Genomic DNA, 20,884 nt, shown 5'->3' with positions numbered 1-20,884 from the left:
CCACCCAGGCACAACACCACAGAGAAGACACTAGGAGCTTCATCGTGCCAGCCTGGGTTACTGGATCCCATTGCATTTTCCTCTACCACCCACCAACATATTGAGAATCATTGGATGGGCTGTGATTTAGACACATAGTTTTTGTTGGTTTGTAGGGCCTCCGAGGTTAAATGCTGGCTATAGTGTAACCTGGTGTCTCCTTCACAGTGCTGTACAGTACTTACATCTCATACCTGCTGATTCAGTTCCTTCAGGACTGACAAAGACAACATTCTACAATGGATGGCTTGTTTTGTGATACTAGACAAACTATTGAATTTACATAAAATTAGTATTTTGTCATTAATCATTCATAACTCTTTTGGAAGTGTTGTATTTACTGGAGTCATCACTATTCTCCCCACCAGTAGAAGAATGTTGCCTTTAAAGCTTGGCTCTGTTCTGACTGCATACTGTCATATTCATCTTCAATAAACAACAGGAACTTTAATAAATAGTGTCATTATTACTACTGGACAAGTGCACAGTGATCAGGTCAACATTAAAACTACACCCCTCATCATCCTCTATGTCCACTGTGGTGATTTACTTCATATCTCTGGGACTTTGCTTCATGGATTTTCATATTAAACCAACACCAGAGGACTATATAGCTCATTTTTCTTCTCGGTGTTGAGCATAACAAATAAGGCTCTAAATAGTACCATTCAAACAGTCATAAGCCATTGATCAATCGTGCTGTTGTGTCATTGTCTTTCCAGATGGTATTTCATATCATTTCAATATCAGTCCATAGTGTACATTGACATTGTTTGAGAGTGCCTGCTGGATGATGCCTGTACTATGATGCCTACCTGGGAGGTACAGTAGGTAGATCAGCTGGTCCTCTCCTGTAGTAAGCTCCAGACAGACACACAGAGGTTTCCTCAGGACACTGTACTGTACGTACCTCTGTCTGGTCTCTGACTACTGTCACCCACCCTAACTACAGGCTCATCACTGCACAGCTGTGTAGAAATACTGGTCTTTAGTGCTATGTTAGAGGTACCTGTAGTTCTCTGTGTCTAGGAAGGGTTTAGTGTTACAGGTAGTGCACAGTGTGTCTAGTTAGATGCTTACACTGAGTCAGTATGGCCAGCAGGGAGTTTTTAAATGTCTCCTTGGCTAGCTCCATCTCCTCCTCGTGCTGGGCCTTCTCACTCATCAGTCTCCGGACGTGGCTATTGGCCGACTGGATCATAGAGTAGAAGTGATTAGCCGACCGCCGGTTGACCTCACCACGGTCGATCCATGTGAACAGGACCGCAGTCGCTTCACTGAAGTTATGGTCATCTGGAGGGGGATGATGGGGGAGAAGGAGGGGAGAGGTTTAAGGCTGGGGTTTTCATTTTTACGGCGAGGGGAACGTTTCGACAACATCCGATGAAATTGCAGAGCGTGAAATTCAAAATAAATTATTAGAAATATTTAACTTTCATACAACCACAAGTGCAATACACCAAAATACATATTAACTTCTTGTTAATCCAGCCACAGATTTCAAAAAGGCTTTACGGTGAAAGCAAACCATGCTATTATCTGAGGACAGCACCCCATCAAACAAACACATGGCAATCATATTTCAACCCGCCAGGCGCGACACAAAACTCAGAAATAACGATATAATTCATGCCTTACCTTTGAATATCTTCTTCTGTTGGCAATCCAATATGTCCCATAAACATCACAAATGGTCCTATTGTTCTATTTTGTCTGTCGTGATATATCCAAAATGTCAATTTATTTGGCGCGTTTGATTAAAAAAAACACTGGTTCCAACTCGCCCAACATGACTACACATTATCTAATAAGTTACCTGTAATCTTGGTACAAACATTTCAAACAACTTTCCTAATCCAACTTTAGGTATTTTAAAATGTAAATAATCAATGAAATTTAAGACGGAATAAACTGTGTTCAATAGCGGATAAAATGAAAGTGGAGCGAGGGCGAGGTTGTGCGCCCCAAACACAACAGTACACTAGACTCGACACTCAGTCTGAACAGCCATACTTCTTCATTACTCAAAAGAAAAACATCAACCAATTTCTAAAGACTGTTGACATCTAGTGGAAGCCCTAGGAACTGCAACCAGATGCCTTATAAATCTAGATTCCAATAGAAAAGCAATTGAAAACACAGTCACCTCAACAACAACAAAAATTCCTGGGTGGTTTGTCCTCTGGGTTTCGCCTGCCAAATAAGTTCTGTTATACTCACAGACATCATTTTAACAGTTTTAGAAACTTTGGCGTGTTTTCTATCCACATATACCAATTATATGCATATCCTAGCTTATAGGCCTGAGTAGCAGGCAGTTTACTTTGGGCACACTTTTCATCCAGACGTGAAAATACCTCCCCCTATCCCAAACAGGTTTTAACAGTGAAGCTGAAAACCTACAAAAATTCACTTGGGTATTCAAAGAAAGAAATGATATGGCGATGCACTTTGAAGAAATTCTACTTCTATCTTCTAGCTTCAGTGCACAGGAACTGAACAGCATGGGGAGATTACCTATCAGACTGTTTCATATTTTCTGAGAGCCTGTGGATGAGACCACACAGTCTGTTCTGAACACAAAATGCATTTCTGGGATTGAAACTGGTTGTTGAGCGAGCGTAGCCTCTAACTGTCTGTGTCTCGGTGGGCCTTTGTCGAGTGCATTTTTCACATTTGTATAATAATTGAAAAGTGCCACAGAGCCGTGTCCGATTGTACAGCGCAGAGTGAATTAGACATCGTTTAATGAGTTCAATACCCACTGCAACACGACCTGAGAGCACACAGATGCTCGGCTGAAAATACTTGTCACCTCACAGCTCTAGTCCTATTCAGGAGAGGCAGCAGCGTACAATCATGCAGTCATATTATAATGCAGTCACATGAAGGTATTGTGGGCCAGCAAACACTGGGAATAATGAAAGTCTATTTCCCCTTTTCAATGAATAATCAAATAAAAATATCACACAGTGTTTTCTTTGCTTGTGTAATATTAATGGAAAGCTTAGAGAAAGTCTCTAGAGTAATAGCCAGCGGTGTAGTGTAGGGTAAACCTTTTTTATTGTGTGCGAGTGTTTACCCACCCTAAAATGTGACACACACAAACACTGACACACACACAAACAAACAAACCCACACATACACTGACACACAAACAAACACACACACACACACACACACACACTCTCTTACTCGCCCTCTACCTTCCCCTCCTCTTTCTTCCATCTGTCACCACCAGTTAGCCTTCCTCCGCTTCAGCCTCAGTGTGAAGGCTAATAACATTCCTTCATAGCAGCAGCAGTTGTATTACAGTTGTTCTCAATGGCTAAAACACTAAAACCCATTTGGCTGAACAAAGTTCTCAGTTGCCTGGACTCATTGAGCTAATTATGCAGTCTGTTGTCAATACCTTAAACCATTTCACATGGTAAAACACAATTTGCAGATCTCACTTAGACTTTTCAGCAAAAGTCTAAACACATTCTCATTCTCAAAACACATTCTGCACTCTCATTCCCATTCCTCCTTGCAAAACAGCTCGAGCTCAGTGAGGTTGGATGGAGAGCATTTGTGAATGCACATGTCATCCATACTGGTAAACACAAGTGGCAACAATCAAATACAAATAGAGAACAAATGTCATTGATTGAACACAACCACTCAAAATTGATTTAACCTGTTTCAAATGATGCGACACAACCAATATAAGCCAGTTCAGAGAGCAAACAGGTTGTTGAAGGTGGGAAGGAGAAAGTCTGAGAATGGATACTGTAGTACAATGCATTGTAGGCTGTATACTGTACAATGGATGAGTTGTATGGCCCTGAACATTGTGCTTTCCATTTATTAACAGTACTGACTGCTCAATAGATTTGACTGGTTGCACAGGTAAAACTGTTTTGAGGCGAATGTTTCATTTTGCAAGAGGAGTCAGAGGTTATGTACAGTGCCTTGCGAAAGTATTCGGCCCCCTTGAACTTTACGACCTTTTGCCACATTTCAGGCTTCAAACATATAAAACTGTATTTTTTTGTGAAGAATCAACAACAAGTGGGACACAATCATGAAGTGGAACGACATTTATTGGATATTTCAAACTTTTTTAACAAATCAAAAACTGAAAAATTGGGCGTGCAAAATTATTCAGCCCCCTTAAGTTAATACTTTGTAGCGCCACCTTTTGCTGCGATTACAGCTGTAAGTCGCTTGGGGTATGTCTATCAGTTTTGCACATCGAGAGACTGAATTTTTTTCCCATTCCTCCTTGCAAAACAGCTCGAGCTCAGTGAGGTTGGATGGAGAGCATTTGTGAACAGCAGTTTTCAGTTCTTTCCACAGATTCTCAATTGGATTCAGGTCTGGACTTTGACTTGGCCATTCTAACACCTGGATATGTTTATTTTTGAACCATTCCATTGTAGATTTTGCTTTATGTTTTGGATCATTGTCTTGTTGGAAGACACATCTCCGTCCCAGTCTCAGGTCTTTTGCAGACTCCATCAGGTTTTCTTCCAGAATGGTCCTGTATTTGGCTCCATCCATCTTCCCATCAATTTTAACCATCTTCCCTGTCCCTGCTGAAGAAAAGCAGGCCCAAACCATGATGCTGCCACCACCATGTTTGACAGTGGGTATGGTGTGTTCAGGGTGATGAGCTGTGTTGCTTTTACGCCAAACATAACTTTTGCATTGTTGACAAAAAGTTCAATTTTGGTTTCATCTGACCAGAGCACCTTCTTCTACATGTTTGGTGTGTCTCCCAGGTGGCTTGTGGCAAACTTTAAACAACACTTTTTATGGATATCTTTAAGAAATGGCTTTCTTCTTGCCACTCTTCCATAAAGGCCAGATTTTTGCAATATACGACTGATTGTTGTCCTATGGACAGAGTCTCCCACCTCAGCTGTAGATCTCTGCAGTTCATCCAGAGTGATCATGGGCCTCTTGGCTGCATCTCTGATCAGTCTTCTCCTTGTATGAGCTGAAAGTTTAGAGGGACGGCCAGGTCTTGGTAGATTTGCAGTGGTCTGATACTCCTTCCATTTCAATATTATCGCTTGCACAGTGCTCCTTGGGATGTTTAAAGCTTGGGAAATCTTTTTGTATCCAAATCCGGCTTTAAACTTCTTCACAACAGTATCTCGGACATGCCTGGTGTGTTCCTTGTTCTTCATGATGCTCTCTGCGCTTTTAACGGACCTCTGAGACTATCATAGTGCAGGTGCATTTATACGGAGACTTGATTACACACAGGTGGATTGTATTTATCATCATTAGTCATTTAGGTCAACATTGGATCATTCAGAGATCCTCACTGAACTTCTGGAGAGAGTTTGCTGCACTGAAAGTAAAGGGGCTGAATAATTTTGCACGCCCAATTTTTCAGTTTTTGATTTGTTAAAAAAGTTTGAAATATCCAATAAATGTCATTCCACTTCATGATTGTGTCCCACTTGTTGTTGATTCTTCACAAAAAAAATACAGTTTTATATCTTTATGTTTGAAGCCTGAAATGTGGCAAAAGGTTGCAAAGTTCAAGGGGGCCGAATACTTTCGCAAGGCACTGTAAATAGTGCTTGAAGATGAGGTTTTGTGTTTAATGTTTTCAGGAAATGGAGCAACGTTTCAGAAATTGTGTTTTAGCAATTGAGAAAAACTGTAATTAAGAGAGAGACCGAGTAATGCTCTGTAATATGGTAATGAACATGTTTAAGCTATTTACCCGCCTGAGAATGTAAAAGCATTAACCAGAGGCTGTTTGAATGAATATGATTATGGAGAAACAGAACACTTTCAAACATCACTCTGAACAGAGAGCAGAGGCAGTGGAACAAGGAGGATAACACAGAGAGAGAGAGAGAGAAAGAGAGAGAGAGAGAGAGAGAGAGAGAGAGAGAGAGAGAGAGAGAGAGACCACAGGTAACTTCCACAAAGCTGTGAACGATCTGAGAGACAAGGCAAGAAGGACATTCTATGCCATCAAAAGGAACATAAAATTCAATTAGGATCTGGCTAAAAATACTTGCATCAGTTGTAGAACCCATCACCCTTTATGGTTGTGAGGTCTGGGGTCTTCTCACCAACCAAGAATTCACAAAATGGGAAAAACACCAAATTGAGACTGCATGCAGAATTCTTCAAAAACATCCTCTGTGTACAACATAAAACACCAAATAATTAGGCCGATACCAGCGGAATTAGGCCGATACCCGCTAATTATCAAAATCCAGAAAAGAGCTGTTAAATTTTACAACAAAGCCATCACCTACAGAGGGATGAACCTGGAGAAGAGTCCACCAAGAAAGCTGGTCCTGGGGCTCTGTTCACAAGCAAAAACAGACCCCACAGAGTCCCAAGTCAGCAACACAATTAGACCCAAACAAATCATGAGTAAACAAAAAGATAATTACTCGACACATTGGAAAGAATTAACAAAAAAACATATCAAACTAGAATGCTATTTGGCCCCAAACAGAGAGTACACAGTGGCAGAATACCTGACCACTGTGACTGGCCCAAACTTAAGGAAAGCTTTGACTATGTACAGACTCAGTGAGCATAGCCTTGCTATTGAGAAAGGCCACCGTAGGCAGACCTGGCTCTCAAGAGAAGACAGGCTATGTGCACACTGCCCACAAAATGAGGTGGAAACTGAGCTGCACTTCCTAACCTCCTGCCAAATGTATGACCATATGAGGGACACATATTTCCCTCAGATTAAACAGATCCACAAAGAATTTGAAAACAAACCCAATTTTGATAAACTCCCATATCTACTGGGTGAAATACCACAGTGTGCCATCACAGCAGCAAGATCTGTGATCTGTTGCCACAAGAAAAGGGCAACCAGTGAAGAACAAACACCATTGTAAATACAACCCATGTTTATGCTTATTTATTGTCCCTTTTGTTCTTTGCCATTTGCACATCGTTACAACATTGTATATAACATAATATGACATTTGTAATGTCGTTATTCTTTTGAGTGTATTGTGTACTGTTAATTTTTATTGTTTATTTCACTTTTGTATATTATCTACTTCACTTGCTCTGGCAATGTAAACATATGTTTCCCATGCCAATAAAGCCCTTGAATTGAATTGAAATGAGAGACAGAAGGAGAGAGGGGGGAATATTAGCAGGAAAGCACAGAATGGGAAAAGAAATTAACCCCCAGCAACACACATTTCCCACCAGCAGAAGACGATGGCTGGGTGTAATTGTGTTGCTGTCCTGGGGCAACTGTGGAGTCTGTTTGTGTTTGTGAACAGAGCCCCAGGACCTGCTTGCTTAGGGGACTCTTCTCCAGGTTCATCTCTCTGTCTCTGTGTCTCAATCTCTCTCTGTGTCTCTGTGTCTCTGTGTCTCTCTGTGTCTCTCCCCCCCCAACATGAGGAAGCCTAGGAAAGAGGGAAGAGACCTGCCTCTAGTTATTTACGTCTCTGTGTCTCTGTGTCTCTGTGTCTCTCTGTGTCTCTCTCCCCCCCCAACACGAGGAAGCCTAGGAAAGAGGGAAGAGACCTGCCTCTAGTTATTTACGTCTCTCTGTCTCTGTGTCTCTGTGTCTCTGTGTCTCTGTGTCTCTGTGTCTCTCCCCCCCAACATGAGGAAGCCTAGGAAAGAGGGAAGAGACCTGACTCTAGTTATTTACGTCTCTCTGTCTCTGTCTCTCTGTGTCTCTGTGTCTCTCTGTGTCTCTGTCTCTCTCTGTGTCTCTGTGTCTCTCTGTGTCTCTCCCCCCAACATGAGGAAGCCTAGGAAAGATGGAAGAGACCTGCCTCTAGTTATTTACGTCTCTCTGTCTCTGTCTCTCTCTGTGTCTCTGTGTCTCTGTGTCTCTCTGTGTCTCTCCCCCCCCCAACACGAGGAAGCCTAGGAAAGAGGGAAGAGACCTGCCTCTAGTTATTTACGTCTCTGTCTGTTCGGTAAAGAACAGATGATAACACAGCATGATGTCGTAGCTCTCTGTCCAGGAATGTTCACATGCTGCTATGATGGTAACACAGTAGATGGATGATGAAGGGAAGGGAAGCCATGACAGTATTTCTCATACAGAGAGAGAATGGGTAGTGTGTCTGAGAGAGCTCTAGCAGACAGAGTGAGATCAATAACTCATTTAGATGATAGAAGAAATTAGAAACGAAAACGGTATTTTTGTAACATAACATGATCGTGTCAGATTTTTTTCCCAATATCAAATCACCATAACATCATGTTCTATTGCTCTGTCTGTACTACACTAAGATATCAATCATGAGAATGTATGTTTGATTGTTTCCATACTGTGAATAAGGAGCAGGTATAAATGAAGCATGTCTGAGTATGTAATACAGTGTGCGGCTTGGACCAGTTTACAGATGACACACATTTACACACCACCATGGTCCATCTGCAGCACACACACTGAGCGTCAGCTGTGGGATGGGTGGCTATAAGAGGCACAGAACATCCAGACAACATCAGGACTTTATCATGAAAACCAAACAACCAAACACCACCGCCGAATCTGAGCTCAGAGCGGCCATTCTCATTTGTCCTCTCACCTTTCAATCTCTCCGCAAGCAGTCCTGCCTCGTGGTCTGAGAAGTGCATGATGGGAGGTGGCGAGGGTGGTCGGAAGAAGTCTTCGTGGATCTTGCGTCGGTGTCGTTCCTCCCTGGCCAGCAGTCTCTGTTGACATTCCCACTCATACAGGTCGTCTCTGGCCTGAGCAAAGTCCACGTGCATCCTCCCTGAGTCCTTCTTATCTGTACTGGAGCCGATACGCATCCGGTAGCCTGGGGAAACAGGGCATTTAGAGGTCGGGTACACTAAACACAACCATACAGAGACATTCAACACAGGAACACAGACAAACATACTGTGGACAAATGATGTATACAGTCATGTAAACTCATACTCCCAGTCAGATACACTCAAAGTATACAGTATTACAAATGCTTACATTCTCTACCCCATGTACAACCAGAAAGATCATTAGCAAATCGAAAGGACAAACTCTACATTTTCAACTATTCATAATGCAAAACTATTCATGTAGTCCTCCTCATCAATAGGCACATCTCCAGCCTGCATAGCTACAGTCTGTTTCTGCTCCTGTCTTGGTGTAACAGCTTTAAGTGTTGAGCTTCAGGACACAAGGTCACTGTTTTTACTCCTCTACAGTGTTAGTATCGTTAATACATATTCTACTCAAAAGGAATACTTTAAAACTGCTGCAAATACATAGTTATGCTGACCACTGACCAGAGAGGTAGAGCATCTCTTTTGTGTGTTGTGTGTATAGTATAGCATTGGCATAGTATAGTATAGTATATTATGTGTATAGTATTCGATTTGTATAGTATAGTATAGTATAGTACTGACCAGAGAGGTAGAGCATCTCATTTGTGTGTTGCGTGTATAGTATAGTATAGCATTGGCATAGTATAGTATATTATGTGTATAGTATTGCATTTGTATAGTATAGTATTGTTTAGTATAGTACCGTATAGTACAGTATAGCACAGTATAGTATATTATATTATGTGTATAGTATTGTATCTGTATAGTGCAGTATAGTGTAGTATAGTATTAGTATAGTATAGTATAGTATAGTGTAGTATAGTATAGTACAGTGTAGTGTAGTATAGTATAGTATAGTATATTTGTGTATAGTATAGTACAGTATAGTATAATACAGTATAGTATAGTGTAGTATAGTACAGTATAGTATAATACAGTATAGTATATTATAGTATGTGTATAGTATTGTATTTGTATAGTATAGTATAGTGTAGTATAGTATAGTGTAATACAGTATAGTATATTATATTATGTGTATAGTATTGTATTTGTATAGTATAGTGTAGTATAGTACAGTATAGTATAATATGGTATAGTATATTATATTATGTGTATAGTATTGCATCTGTATAGTGCAGTATAGTATAGTATTAGTATAGTACAGTATAGTATAGTGTAGTATAGTATAGTACAGTGTAGTGCAGTATAGTATAGTATAATATAGTATAGTGTAGCATAGTATAGTATACTGCAGTATAGTATAGTGTAGTATAGTATAGTATAGTACATTATGGTATATTACATTATGTGTATAGTATTGTATTTGTATAGTATAGTATAGTGTAGTATAGTATAGTATAATACAGTATAGTATAGTATATTATGGGTATAGTATTGTGTAGTATAGTACAGTATAGTATAATACAGTATAGTATAGTATATTATGTGTATATTATTGTGTAGTATAGTACAGTATAGTATAATACAGTACAGTATAGTATAGTACAGTATAGTATATTACATTATGTGTATAGTATAGTATAGTACACTATAGTATAATACAGTATAGTATAGTATATTATGTGTATATTATTGTGTAGTATAGTACAGTATAGTATAATACAGTATAGTACTGACCAGAGAGGTAGAGGGACTTGTCCACCATGAACTCCTCACTGAAGCGAATGTGACAGAAGTTCTTCTTGCTCTTCCTGATGGCGATGATTTCACCACACGGATCAAACACCTCCCTGATGATCTCCTCACTGGCATTCTCCGGCAGACCCCCCACAAACACTGTCTTACACCCTGGGGGTCGCTCCCGTGTTGACGGTGGAGGCAGGTCTGGAACATCATGCATGCTCAGGTCATATCTGATGACAACTCTTGACCATAGTCCATATATCAACGTATTTCTATTAATTTAGACCGAAAGGAAGGAAAAGCATGCAAGTGTGTGTGTGTGTGTGTGTGTGTCTGTGTGTGTGTGTGTGTCTGTGTGTGTGTGCATGGGTGAACGTGTTTAACTATACTTGTGTTTAACACTACAAGAATAGTAAACAAACAAACATTTGACCAACGAGACACTTTTCTTAGTCCCCACAAGGTCAAATACTATTTCTAGGGGTTTAGTGTTAGGGTTATAATTAGGTTTAGGGTTAGGAGCTAGGGTTAGTAGCTAGGGTTAGGGTACAGGTTAGGTTTAGGGGTTAGGGGTTAGGATTTTGAATGGGAATGAATTGTGTGTCCCCACATGGTTAGTTGTACAAGACGGTGTGTGTGTGTTGGTGCGTGTGCGTGTGTGAGTCTTACTGGGGTTCTGGGGGAACAGGGTGCAGCTCTGGCAGTGGATGATCTCCTTGATGATGGGGGGACCAGGGGGAGGAGGGACCAGGCTGATACCTGCCATCATGGGGTTGATGGGAGCTAGGAGACCCAGCCCTGGATCAAAACCCTGGATACAGAGAGAATCTGGAGGAGAGGAGAGGAGTGAGAGAAGAGGAGCAATGAGACGCAGCCCTGGATCAAAACCCTGGATACAGAGAGAATCTGGAGGAGAGAGGGAGGAGAAAAAGAGTTTGTCTGGAGGAGAGGAGCAATGAGACCCAGCTCTGGGCTCTAATTAAAGGCTTGGTTACATGTACTGTATGGAGGAAACAGAGAGAGACACTTATTAATATCTTCAGAACACAACATGATGAGACTGGGAGAATGAACAAGACAGAAATCTCCTGTGCTGCTCGACTCAGGCCCTATACAGTCACACAGGGTCTGAGAGAGAGAACAGACACTGATCTACCTTAGAGTAGAAACCAATCTGACTGCAGCTGTCACACAAGCCTGTCGCTACTGTGAGGATACAGATAGTCATGGATGCAGATATAAAATGTAAGAATGTAGAACTGCAACTTCATATTTATGAAATCATCAATCAAGTCCTCACTGCAGATTTGAGTTTGTCAGCAAAGGTGAGTGTGAAGAGTGTGTGTGTGTAGGAGGGAGAATGATTCTATTTGATGCTGTCAGAAAGATTCCAGTGCTCAATATGAGTCCCTACACTGCAGTATTTACCATCCTAAGAGGCTGCAAAGCAAAGAATCACTTCTACTGGCTGTGTCTGGCGAAGCCTCGAAGAGGAAGTGTCTGGCGAAGCCTCGACGAGGAAGTGTCTGGCGAAGCCTCGAAGAGGAAGTGTCTGGCGAAGCCTCGAAGAGGAAGTGTGTGGCGAAGCCTCGAAGAGGAAGTGTCTGCCGAAGCCTCGAAGAGCAAGTGTCTGGCAAAGCCTCGAAGAGGAAGTGTCTGGCGAAGCCTCGAAGAGGAAGTGTCTGGCGAAACCTCGACGAGGAAGTGTCTGGCAATGCCTCAAAGAGCAAGTGTCTGGCGAAGCCTCGAAGAGGAAGTGTCTGGCGAAGCCTCGAAGAGGAAGTGTCTGGCGAAGCCTCGAAGAGGAAGTGTCTGGCGAAGCCTAGAAGAGAAAGTGTCTGGCGAAACCTCGACGAGGAAGTGTCTGGCGAAGCCTCGAAGAGCAAGTGTCTGGCGAAGCCTCGAAGAGCAAGTGTCTGGCGAAGCCTCGAAGAGGAAGTGTCTGGCGAAGCCTCGAAGAGGAAGTGTCTGGCGAAGCCTCGAAGAGGAAGTGTCTGGCGAAGCCTCGAAGAGGAAATGTCTGGCAATGCCTCGAAGAGGAAGTGTCTGGCGAAGCCTCGAAGAGGAAGTGTCTGGCGAAGCTTCGAAGAGGAAGTGTCTGGCGAAGCCTCGAAGAGGAAGTGTCTGGCGAAACCTCGATGAGGAAGTGTCTGGCGAAGCCTCAAAGAGCAAGTGTCTGGCGAAGCCTCGAAGAGGAAGTGTCTGGCGAAGCCTCGAAGAGGAAGTGTCTGGCGAAGCCTCGAAGAGGAAGTGTCTGGCGAAGCCTAGAAGAGGAAGTGTCTGGCGAAACCTCGACGAGGAAGTGTCTGGCGAAGCCTCGAAGAGCAAGTGTCTGGCGAAGCCTCGAAGAGCAAGTGTCTGGCGAAGCCTCGAAGAGGAAGTGTCTGGCGAAGCCTCGAAGAGGAAGTGTCTGGCGAAGCCTCGAAGAGGAAGTGTCTGGCGAAGCCTCGAAGAGGAAGTGTCTGGCGAAGCCTCGAAGAGGAAATGTCTGGCAATGCCTCGAAGAGGAAGTGTCTGGCGAAGCCTCGAAGAGGAAGTGTCTGGCGAAGCTTCGAAGAGGAAGTGTCTGGCGAAGCCTCGAAGAGGAAGTGTCTGGCGAAACCTCGAAGAGGAAGTGTCTGGCGAAGCCTCGAAGAGGAAGTGTCTGGCGAAGCCTCGAAGAGGAAGTGTCTGGCGAAGCCTCGAAGATGAAGTGTCTGGCGAAGCCTCGAAGAGGAAGTGTCTGGCGAAGCCTCAAAGAGGAAGTGTCTGGCGAAGCCTCGAAGATGAAGTGTCTGGCGAAGCCTCGAAGATGAAGTGTCTGGCGAAGCCTCGAAGAGGAAGTGTCTGGCGAAGCCTCGAAGAGGAAGTGTCTGGCGAAGCCTCGAAGAGGAAATGTCTGGCGAAGCCTCGAAGAGGAAGTGTCTGGCGAAGCCTCGAAGAGGAAGTGTCTGGCGAAGCCTCGAAGAGGAAGTGTCTGGCGAAGCCTCGAAGAGGAAGTGTCTGGCGTTGCGAAGCCAAGTATGTTTTATTAAAGGTTGTAGAGAGAAGCGAAAGAGGAAATATATCTGGAAGATTATCTCAGATAAATCTCCTGAGTCACAATCAGGAGTAATCTGAGATTGTGTGGATCTGTGGAAAACTCATTTAAATGTTCGCTGTGGTGATCTGAACAGGTAAATGACATTCTCCTCTCCCCACGTTCATCTGTGATGATCTGAACAGGTAAATAACATTCTCCTCTCCCCACGTTCATCTGTGATGATCTGAACAGGTAAATGACATTCTCCTCTCCCCACGTTCATCTGTGATGATCTGAACAGGTAAATGACATTCTCCTCTCCCCACGTTCATCTGTGATGATCTGAACAGGTAAATAACATTCTCCTCTCCCCACGTTCATCTGTGGTGATCTGAACAGGTAAATAACATTCTCCTCTCCCCACGTTCATCTGTGATGATCTGAACAGGTAAATAACATTCTCCTCTCCCCACGTTCATCTGTGATGATCTGAACAGGTAAATGACATTCTCCTCTCCCCACGTTCATCTGTGATGATCTGAACAGGTAAATGACATTCTCCTCTCCCCACGTTCATCTGTGATGATCTGAACAGGTAAATAACATTCTCCTCTCCCCACGTTCATCTGTGATGATCTGAACAGGTAAATGACATTCTCCTCTCCCCACGTTCATCTGTGATGATCTGAACAGGTAAATAACATTCTCCTCTCCCCACGTTCATCTGTGATGATCTGAACAGGTAAATGACATTCTCCTCTCCCCACATTCATCTGTGATGATCTGAACAGGTAAATGACATTCTCCTCTCCCCACATTCATCTGTGATGATCTGAACAGGTAAATGACATTCTCCTCTCCCCACATTCATCTGTGATGATCTGAACAGGTAAATGACATTCTCCTCTCCCCACGTTCATCTGTGATGATCTGAACAGGTAAATGACATTCTCCTCTCCCCACGTTCATCTGTGATGATCTGAACAGGTAAATGACATTCTCCTCTCCCCACGTTCATCTGTGATGATCTGAACAGGTAAATGACATTCTCCTCTCCCCACATCCATCTGTGATGATCTGAACAGGTAAATGACATTCTCCTCTCCCCACATCCATCTGTGATGATCTGAACAGGTACATGACATGATCCACTAAAGCTGTTTCTCTTTTCCTCTCTCTTTGTTCTGGACTTTTCTTTTACCCTCCTGGTGAAAATAATTCAAGGCTGTTAGTTTTCCTCATTGGCCCGGGCCGTACTCTGTTACATCTGCCAGGGTAAGAGAGTTCACACTTTGTTTATTTGTCATTGTTTAATTTCTCTCTCTCTCTCTTTATTTTCCTCTCCTCCCTCCCTCTGTTCTCTCCCTCTACTCAGCAGGTTTGTGTGTACGGCTGGATGCTGAGTTTGCTGGGCTCTGGATCTCCCCTCAGGAAACAGCTGCTCGTAATTACTGTGAAGGTGAGACGTCATCCATCACACACACTCCATAACCCCCATTATGTTTCTCCTCCTCTTCTCTTTCCCTTCGCTCTCTCTCTCCTCCGGTCTCTGAGCTGTCCCCCAGTCTCTCATTCCCTCTCTCTCATTTCAGTTCTCTCACTCTCTTGGACCTGAGGTTTGTACTCCAGGAGGATATTAGTCTTAATCCGTCTTTTCCTTAGCGCTGGGGAAGGAGGATCCAGTCCAGCTGCCCAGTCGTCCCTGCTGTCTCGAGGCTCATTAAGGAGGAGAAGGACTGTACAGTACTGACCCGATGGAACTACAGTGACGATGGGCTGCTCTCCTTCCTTCCTTCCTTCCTTCCTTCCTTCCTTCCTTCCTTCCTTCCTTCCTTCCTTCCTTCCTTCCTTCCTTCCTTCCTTCCTTCCTTCCTTCCTTCCTTCCTTCCATCCTTTCTTCCTTCCTTCCTTCCTTCCTTCCTTTCCCGAATTAATCCCAGATCTGAGAGGGTTGGATAAGTGAAACCAATCAAATCAACCAGTCAAACTGTGCCTTGACTTTCCAGTCACGTACAGATCTGTGTTCTCCTCAAGAAATACATAACCTATCACACTTAATGCAGTGATTCCCCCCCCCCCCGAGTGAAATGATAGTGTTATATATACGGCTTCATATTACAATAGATTTTCTCCATACAACTCCCAGCTTTCCTGAGTTAAATCCATGTATTCAGTTATTCAGGGCTTACACAAACTCAGACTCCAAATCTCCTTCCGTGCTCTTCTAATGAACATCACAATGCAGCTCCCACAATGACATCTAAGAGGGCTGCAACATATAGGGACTGAACACAGTGGAACTATCCAAATCCTTAGAGAAAACCACTTTGCTAATGGATTTCATGAAACAAGTTGAAGTCCAAATAAAATGGTAGAGTACCTGAACATTTGAAGGAGCTTAGCGTTTTTACAACCAGATGTTGGGGACATTTTAAAGCTGAGTGTTTTCCAGCCCTGTTTTCCAGCCCTGTTTTCCAGCCCCAGCCCTCCTTAACTGTTGTAACAGTCTTATTGGTCTAGAAGAACCTCACTCGGCTAGTTCTCACAGTGTGTGTGTCTGGGGTTGTACATGTGTACCCGTGTGTGTCTGGGGTTGTACATGTGTACCTGTGTGTGTCTGGGGTTGTACATGTGTACCTGTGTGTGTCTGGGGTTGTACATGTGTACCTGTGTGTGTCTGGGGTTGTACATGTGTACCTGTGTGTGTCTGGGGTTGTACATGTGTACCTGTGTGTGTCTGGGGTTGTACATGTGTACCTGTGTGTGTCTGGGGTTGTACATGTGTACCTGTGTGTGTCTGGGGTTGTACATGTGTACTTGTGTGTGTGTCTGGGGTTGTACATGTGTACCTGTGTGTGTCTGGGGTTGTACATGTGTACCTGTGTGTGTCTGGGGTTGTACATGTGTACCTGTGTGTGTCTGGGGTTGTACATGTGTACCTGTGTGTGTCTGGGGTTGTACATGTGTACAAAAGAAGCATTCTTGTGTTTTAACTACCAGCTATTCAAAGTGTTCTGAACAAATTAAGGGAATCGTTCACAAACATTGGCACATTCTAAAATCCGATAACTCTGATTTACCACCCCATGATATTCCTGAACAACGTCTATTTGCGCCCCTACTGGATGGAAACTACAAGTGTACTGGCTGTGCTCAATGCAATGGCACTTATAAATGTAGATCCTTTAAACACCCCAAAACAGGGAAACAGATCCCAATAAAAGGTGTTATCACGTGCTCTACTAAGACAGTTATTTATCTTATAACTTGTCCTTGTGGTAAAAATGATGTGAGGTAAAACAAAGCATGAATTAGAAGTACGTATCTCGGAGCATCGTAGCAACATTTGGTGCAAGAACTCGACATACCCTGTTGCGGCCCACTTTGTGGAAGCACACCAACCGATTTCGTCTCCGCGTTTTATTGGCATCAAACATGTCACCCTGCCTAGGAGAGGGGGTGACCTCGATAATTTATTGTTAAAACGAGAGGCTGCATGGATCTTTAATTTACAGACCCTTGCTCCCTTCTGTCTCAACATAGACTTTGATCTGAAGCCATTCTTGTGATTATTGTGACTTTTCCATTGTAATTGTTTGTAGGCTCATGTAGTCTAAATTGAATCTATGATCGTATGCTATCCATTTGTTTTTTGTATGTCATTTTAATATTTGAGAATGAACCAATGATATTGGCCATACTTATCCATGATTACAGACACCTGTGTGTGTGTCTTTTGACACTATATAAATGAGTCACCCTGCAGTGTCGAAACGTTGGACATTACATTTTTGCATCTGAGCTCCTAGAGTGTGCAGCTCTCCTTTATTTTCGGGATGTACATGTGTACCTGTGTGTGTGTGTGTGTGTGTGTGTGTGTGTGTGTGTGTGTGTGTGTGTGTGTGTGTGTGTGTGTGTGTGTGTGTGTGTGTGTGTGTGTGTGTGTGTGTGTGTGTGTGTGTGTGTGTGGTTGTACATGTGTACCTGTGTGTGTGTCTGGCGTTGTACATGTGTACCTGGGTGTGTGTGTGGGGGTTGTACATGTGTACCTAGGGAGGGCGGGGGGGTTGTACATGTGTACCTGTGTGTGTGTGTGGGGGTTGTACATGTGTACCTTGGGGAGGGCGGGGGGGGGTTGTACATGTGTACCTGTGTGTGTGTCTGGCGTTGTACATGTGTACCTGGGTGTGTGTGTGGGGGTTGTACATGTGTACCTGTGTGTGTGTCTGGCGTTGTACATGTGTACCTGGGTGTGTGTGTGGGGGTTGTACATGTGTACCTGGGGAGGGCGGGGGGGGGGTTGTACATGTGTACCTGTGTGTGTGTCTGGCGTTGTACATGTGTACCTGGGTGTGTGTGTGGGGGTTGTACATGTGTACCTGTGTGTGTGTCTGGGGTTGTACATGTGTACCTGGGTGTGTGTGTGGGGGTTGTACATGTGTTGTGTACCTGGGGAGGGCGGGGGGGGGGGGTTGTACATGTGTACCAGTGTGTGTGTGTGGGGGTTGTACATGTGTACCTGGGTGTGTGTGTGGGGTTGTACATGTGTACCTGGGGAGGGCGGGGGGGGTTGTACATGTGTACCTGTGTGTGTGTGTGTGGGGGTTGTACATGTGTACCTGGGTGTGTGTGTGGGGGTTGTACATGTGTACCTGGGGAGGGCGGGGGGGGTTGTACATGTCTACCTGTGTGTGTGTGTGTGTGTGTGTGTGTGTGTGTGTGTGTGTGTGTGTGTGTGTGTGTGTGTGTGTGTGTGTGTGTGTGTGTGTGTGTGTGTGTGTGTGTGTGTGTGTGTGTGTGTGTGTGTGTGTGTGTGTGTGTGTGTGTGTGTGTGTGTGTGTGTGTGTGTGTGTGTGTGTGTGTGTATGGGCCAAAACATCATCCAGCGAGAATCTAGTAAGCAAAGTCACCTCGCGAGAAGCTCAGCTAATCATCCTGAAGCTCAGTCATGACAGATTTCTCAGACCTCTCAAGACTATGACCGAAATCTGCTCATGAATTTTTATCAGATGTATTTCTCTCTATCCTCGTTGTCCACGCTGTCAAAATGGTAATTACAATAGGATGCACACACACACACACGCTATCACACACCATTAGCATCAGCAGAGAGACAGACACATGTAGTCAGGCCATTAGAAAATAGACCAGAGAGATTTTCAGTCAGTCTCTCTGCATGGACTGAACAACGTGTAGTTAATACTGTCTTATCTAGCTGCTGATGGGGGACACAACAATTAGCAGCGCTGGTTTGGCAGAGCATGCTGCATTCTGGATATCCTGCCACAAGGGTATAGGCTAAGGTATCTATCTAGTTCTCGACTAATCATTGACTGTCCTGCCCTGAGTGGGTGGAGCTGTGGAGGTGATAGAGTAGTAGGATGCCACCATGGAGGCTCTGGATGGAAGTGCCCAGTTCACCCGATGCCTTTATCATCTTCTCAAAAGTTTCAGAGCACAGTCCATGGGGACTCTTTCCTTTCTTATGGCCTTGACAATACTGAGAAATTAGAATGAAGAGTTCGTTAGCAGAGGAGAGGGGGATAAGGGAGGAGAGTGAGGACGATGAGAAGGGGTGAGATGGAGGCCTGCCAATGCCCCACCTGAGACCAGCTGCTGCCTGCCGAGGCCCATGGGTACGATGCCCAGGTTGTTCATGGCGGTGGCCCAGGCTCCGTGGTCGTTCACCACATGGTCATGGACACTGAGGTGCTGCTCCGGCCCCAGGCTCCTCAGGCTCCTCAGGCTCCCTACACCGTCTGCTGCTGCAGGGGACAGGAGAAACAGGAGGGTTAAGAAGAGGAAGGAGAAGACCAGAGATGTAGTTAACATATTAGTGAAGGTGTAGTAGCTAGTGTTATAGTACGTACCGCTGGCCATAGCAGGTCCTGTGTGCTCCTCTCTCTGGGTCTACCTCCCAGAGGTCTGATCAGAACCACAGCTCCCTCAGACTGCACACCAGACCAGGACAGGACGGAGAGATAAGGAGAAGGATAGTTGGATGGAGGACTCCCAGTTAAAGATAGGATCCCATCTATCCTCTGCTAAACCCTGGGGATGAAAAAGAGAGCAGTTCAGTCAAGCAGCTTAAATCAATGTTTTTCAATCAAACCGTTGCAGCTTAAGACAGCATTAGAACAATGCAATCAGAAAGACATTGTTACTGATGTCCTACTGCCGCCCATACAGAGACAACCACGCACACATGAAGCATTACAGAAAGTCTTCACAGCTCTCTCTCTCTCTCTCTCTCTCTCTCTCTGTCTCTCTCTCTCTCTCTCTCTCTCTCTCTCTCTCTCTCTCTCTGTCTCTCTCTCTCAATTCAATTCAATTCAAGGGGCTTTATTGGCATGGGAAACATGTGTTAACATTGCCAAAGCAAGTAAGGTAAACAATAAAAATTAACAGTAGGCATCACACATACAGAAGTTTCAAAACAATAAAGACATTACAAATGTCATATTATATATATATATATATACAGTGTTTTTACAATGTACAAATGGTAAAGGACACAAGATAAAATAAATAAGCATAGATATGGGTTGTATTTACAATGGTGTTTGTTCTTCACTGGTTGCCCTTTTCTCGTGGCAACAGGTCACAAATCTTGCTGCTCTGATGACACACTGTGGAATTTCACCCAGTCGATATGGGAGTTTTTCAAAATTGGATTTGTTTTCGAATTCTTTGTGGATCTGTGTAATCTGAGGGAAATATGTCTCTCTAATATGGTCATACATTGGGCAGGAGGTTAGGAAGTGCAGCTCAGTTTCCACCTCATTTTGTGGGCAGTGAGCACATAGCCTGTCTTCTCTTGAGAGCCATGTCTGCCTACGTCGGCCTTTCTCAATAGCAAGGCTATGCTCGCTGAGTCTGTACATAGTCAAAGCTTTCCTTAATTTTGGGTCAGTCACAGTGGTCAGGTATTCTGCCGCTGTGTACTCTCTGTGTAGGGCCAAATAGCATTCTAGTTTGCTCTGTTTTTTTGTTAATTCTTTCCAGTGTGTCAAGTAAATATCTTTTTGTTTTCTCATGATTTGGTTGGGTCTAATTGTGCTGCTGTCATGGGGCTCTGTAGGGTGTGTTTGTGAACAGAGCCCCAGGACCAGCTTGCTTAGGGGACTCTTCTCCAGGTTCATCTCTCTGTAGGTGATGGCTTTGTTGTGGAAGGTTTGGGAATCGCTTCCTTTTAGGTGGTTATAGAATTTAACAGCTCTTTTCTGGATTTTGATAATTAGTGGGTATCGGCCTAATTCTGCTCTGCATGCATTATTTGGTGTTCTACGTTGTACACTGAGGATATTTTTGCAGAATTCTGCGTGCAGAGTCTCAATTTGGTGTTTGTCCCATTTTGTGAAGTCTTGGTTGGTGAGCGGACCCCAGACCTCACAACCATAAAGGGCAATGGGC

General features: G+C 43.9%; 1 protein-coding gene across 2 annotated transcripts in view; it reads right to left on the bottom strand.

Annotated features, from left to right (window-relative positions):
- LOC135547498 (ecto-NOX disulfide-thiol exchanger 1-like) overlaps positions 1 to 20,884 on the bottom strand; it is a 95,464-nt gene that overhangs the window by 17,517 nt on the left and 57,063 nt on the right. For both annotated transcript variants that reach the window (XM_064976568.1, XM_064976569.1), the window contains exons 2-7: positions 19,342 to 19,522; positions 19,075 to 19,236; positions 11,140 to 11,298; positions 10,465 to 10,671; positions 8,586 to 8,819; positions 1,120 to 1,332 (exon numbers count right to left, since the gene is read on the bottom strand). In XM_064976568.1, coding sequence (XP_064832640.1) covers positions 1,120 to 1,332; positions 8,586 to 8,819; positions 10,465 to 10,671; positions 11,140 to 11,298; positions 19,075 to 19,236; positions 19,342 to 19,351 — 985 coding nt within the window. In that variant the 5' untranslated portion in view covers positions 19,352 to 19,522. The remainder of the gene's footprint in view (positions 1 to 1,119; positions 1,333 to 8,585; positions 8,820 to 10,464; positions 10,672 to 11,139; positions 11,299 to 19,074; positions 19,237 to 19,341; positions 19,523 to 20,884) is intronic.

This window comes from Oncorhynchus masou, chromosome 10 (assembly GCF_036934945.1).
Source record: "Oncorhynchus masou masou isolate Uvic2021 chromosome 10, UVic_Omas_1.1, whole genome shotgun sequence".
Lineage (NCBI taxonomy): Eukaryota > Metazoa > Chordata > Actinopteri > Salmoniformes > Salmonidae > Oncorhynchus > Oncorhynchus masou.
Note: the sequence above shows the minus strand (reverse complement) of the source record. Positions and strands in the feature narration are given on the sequence as shown.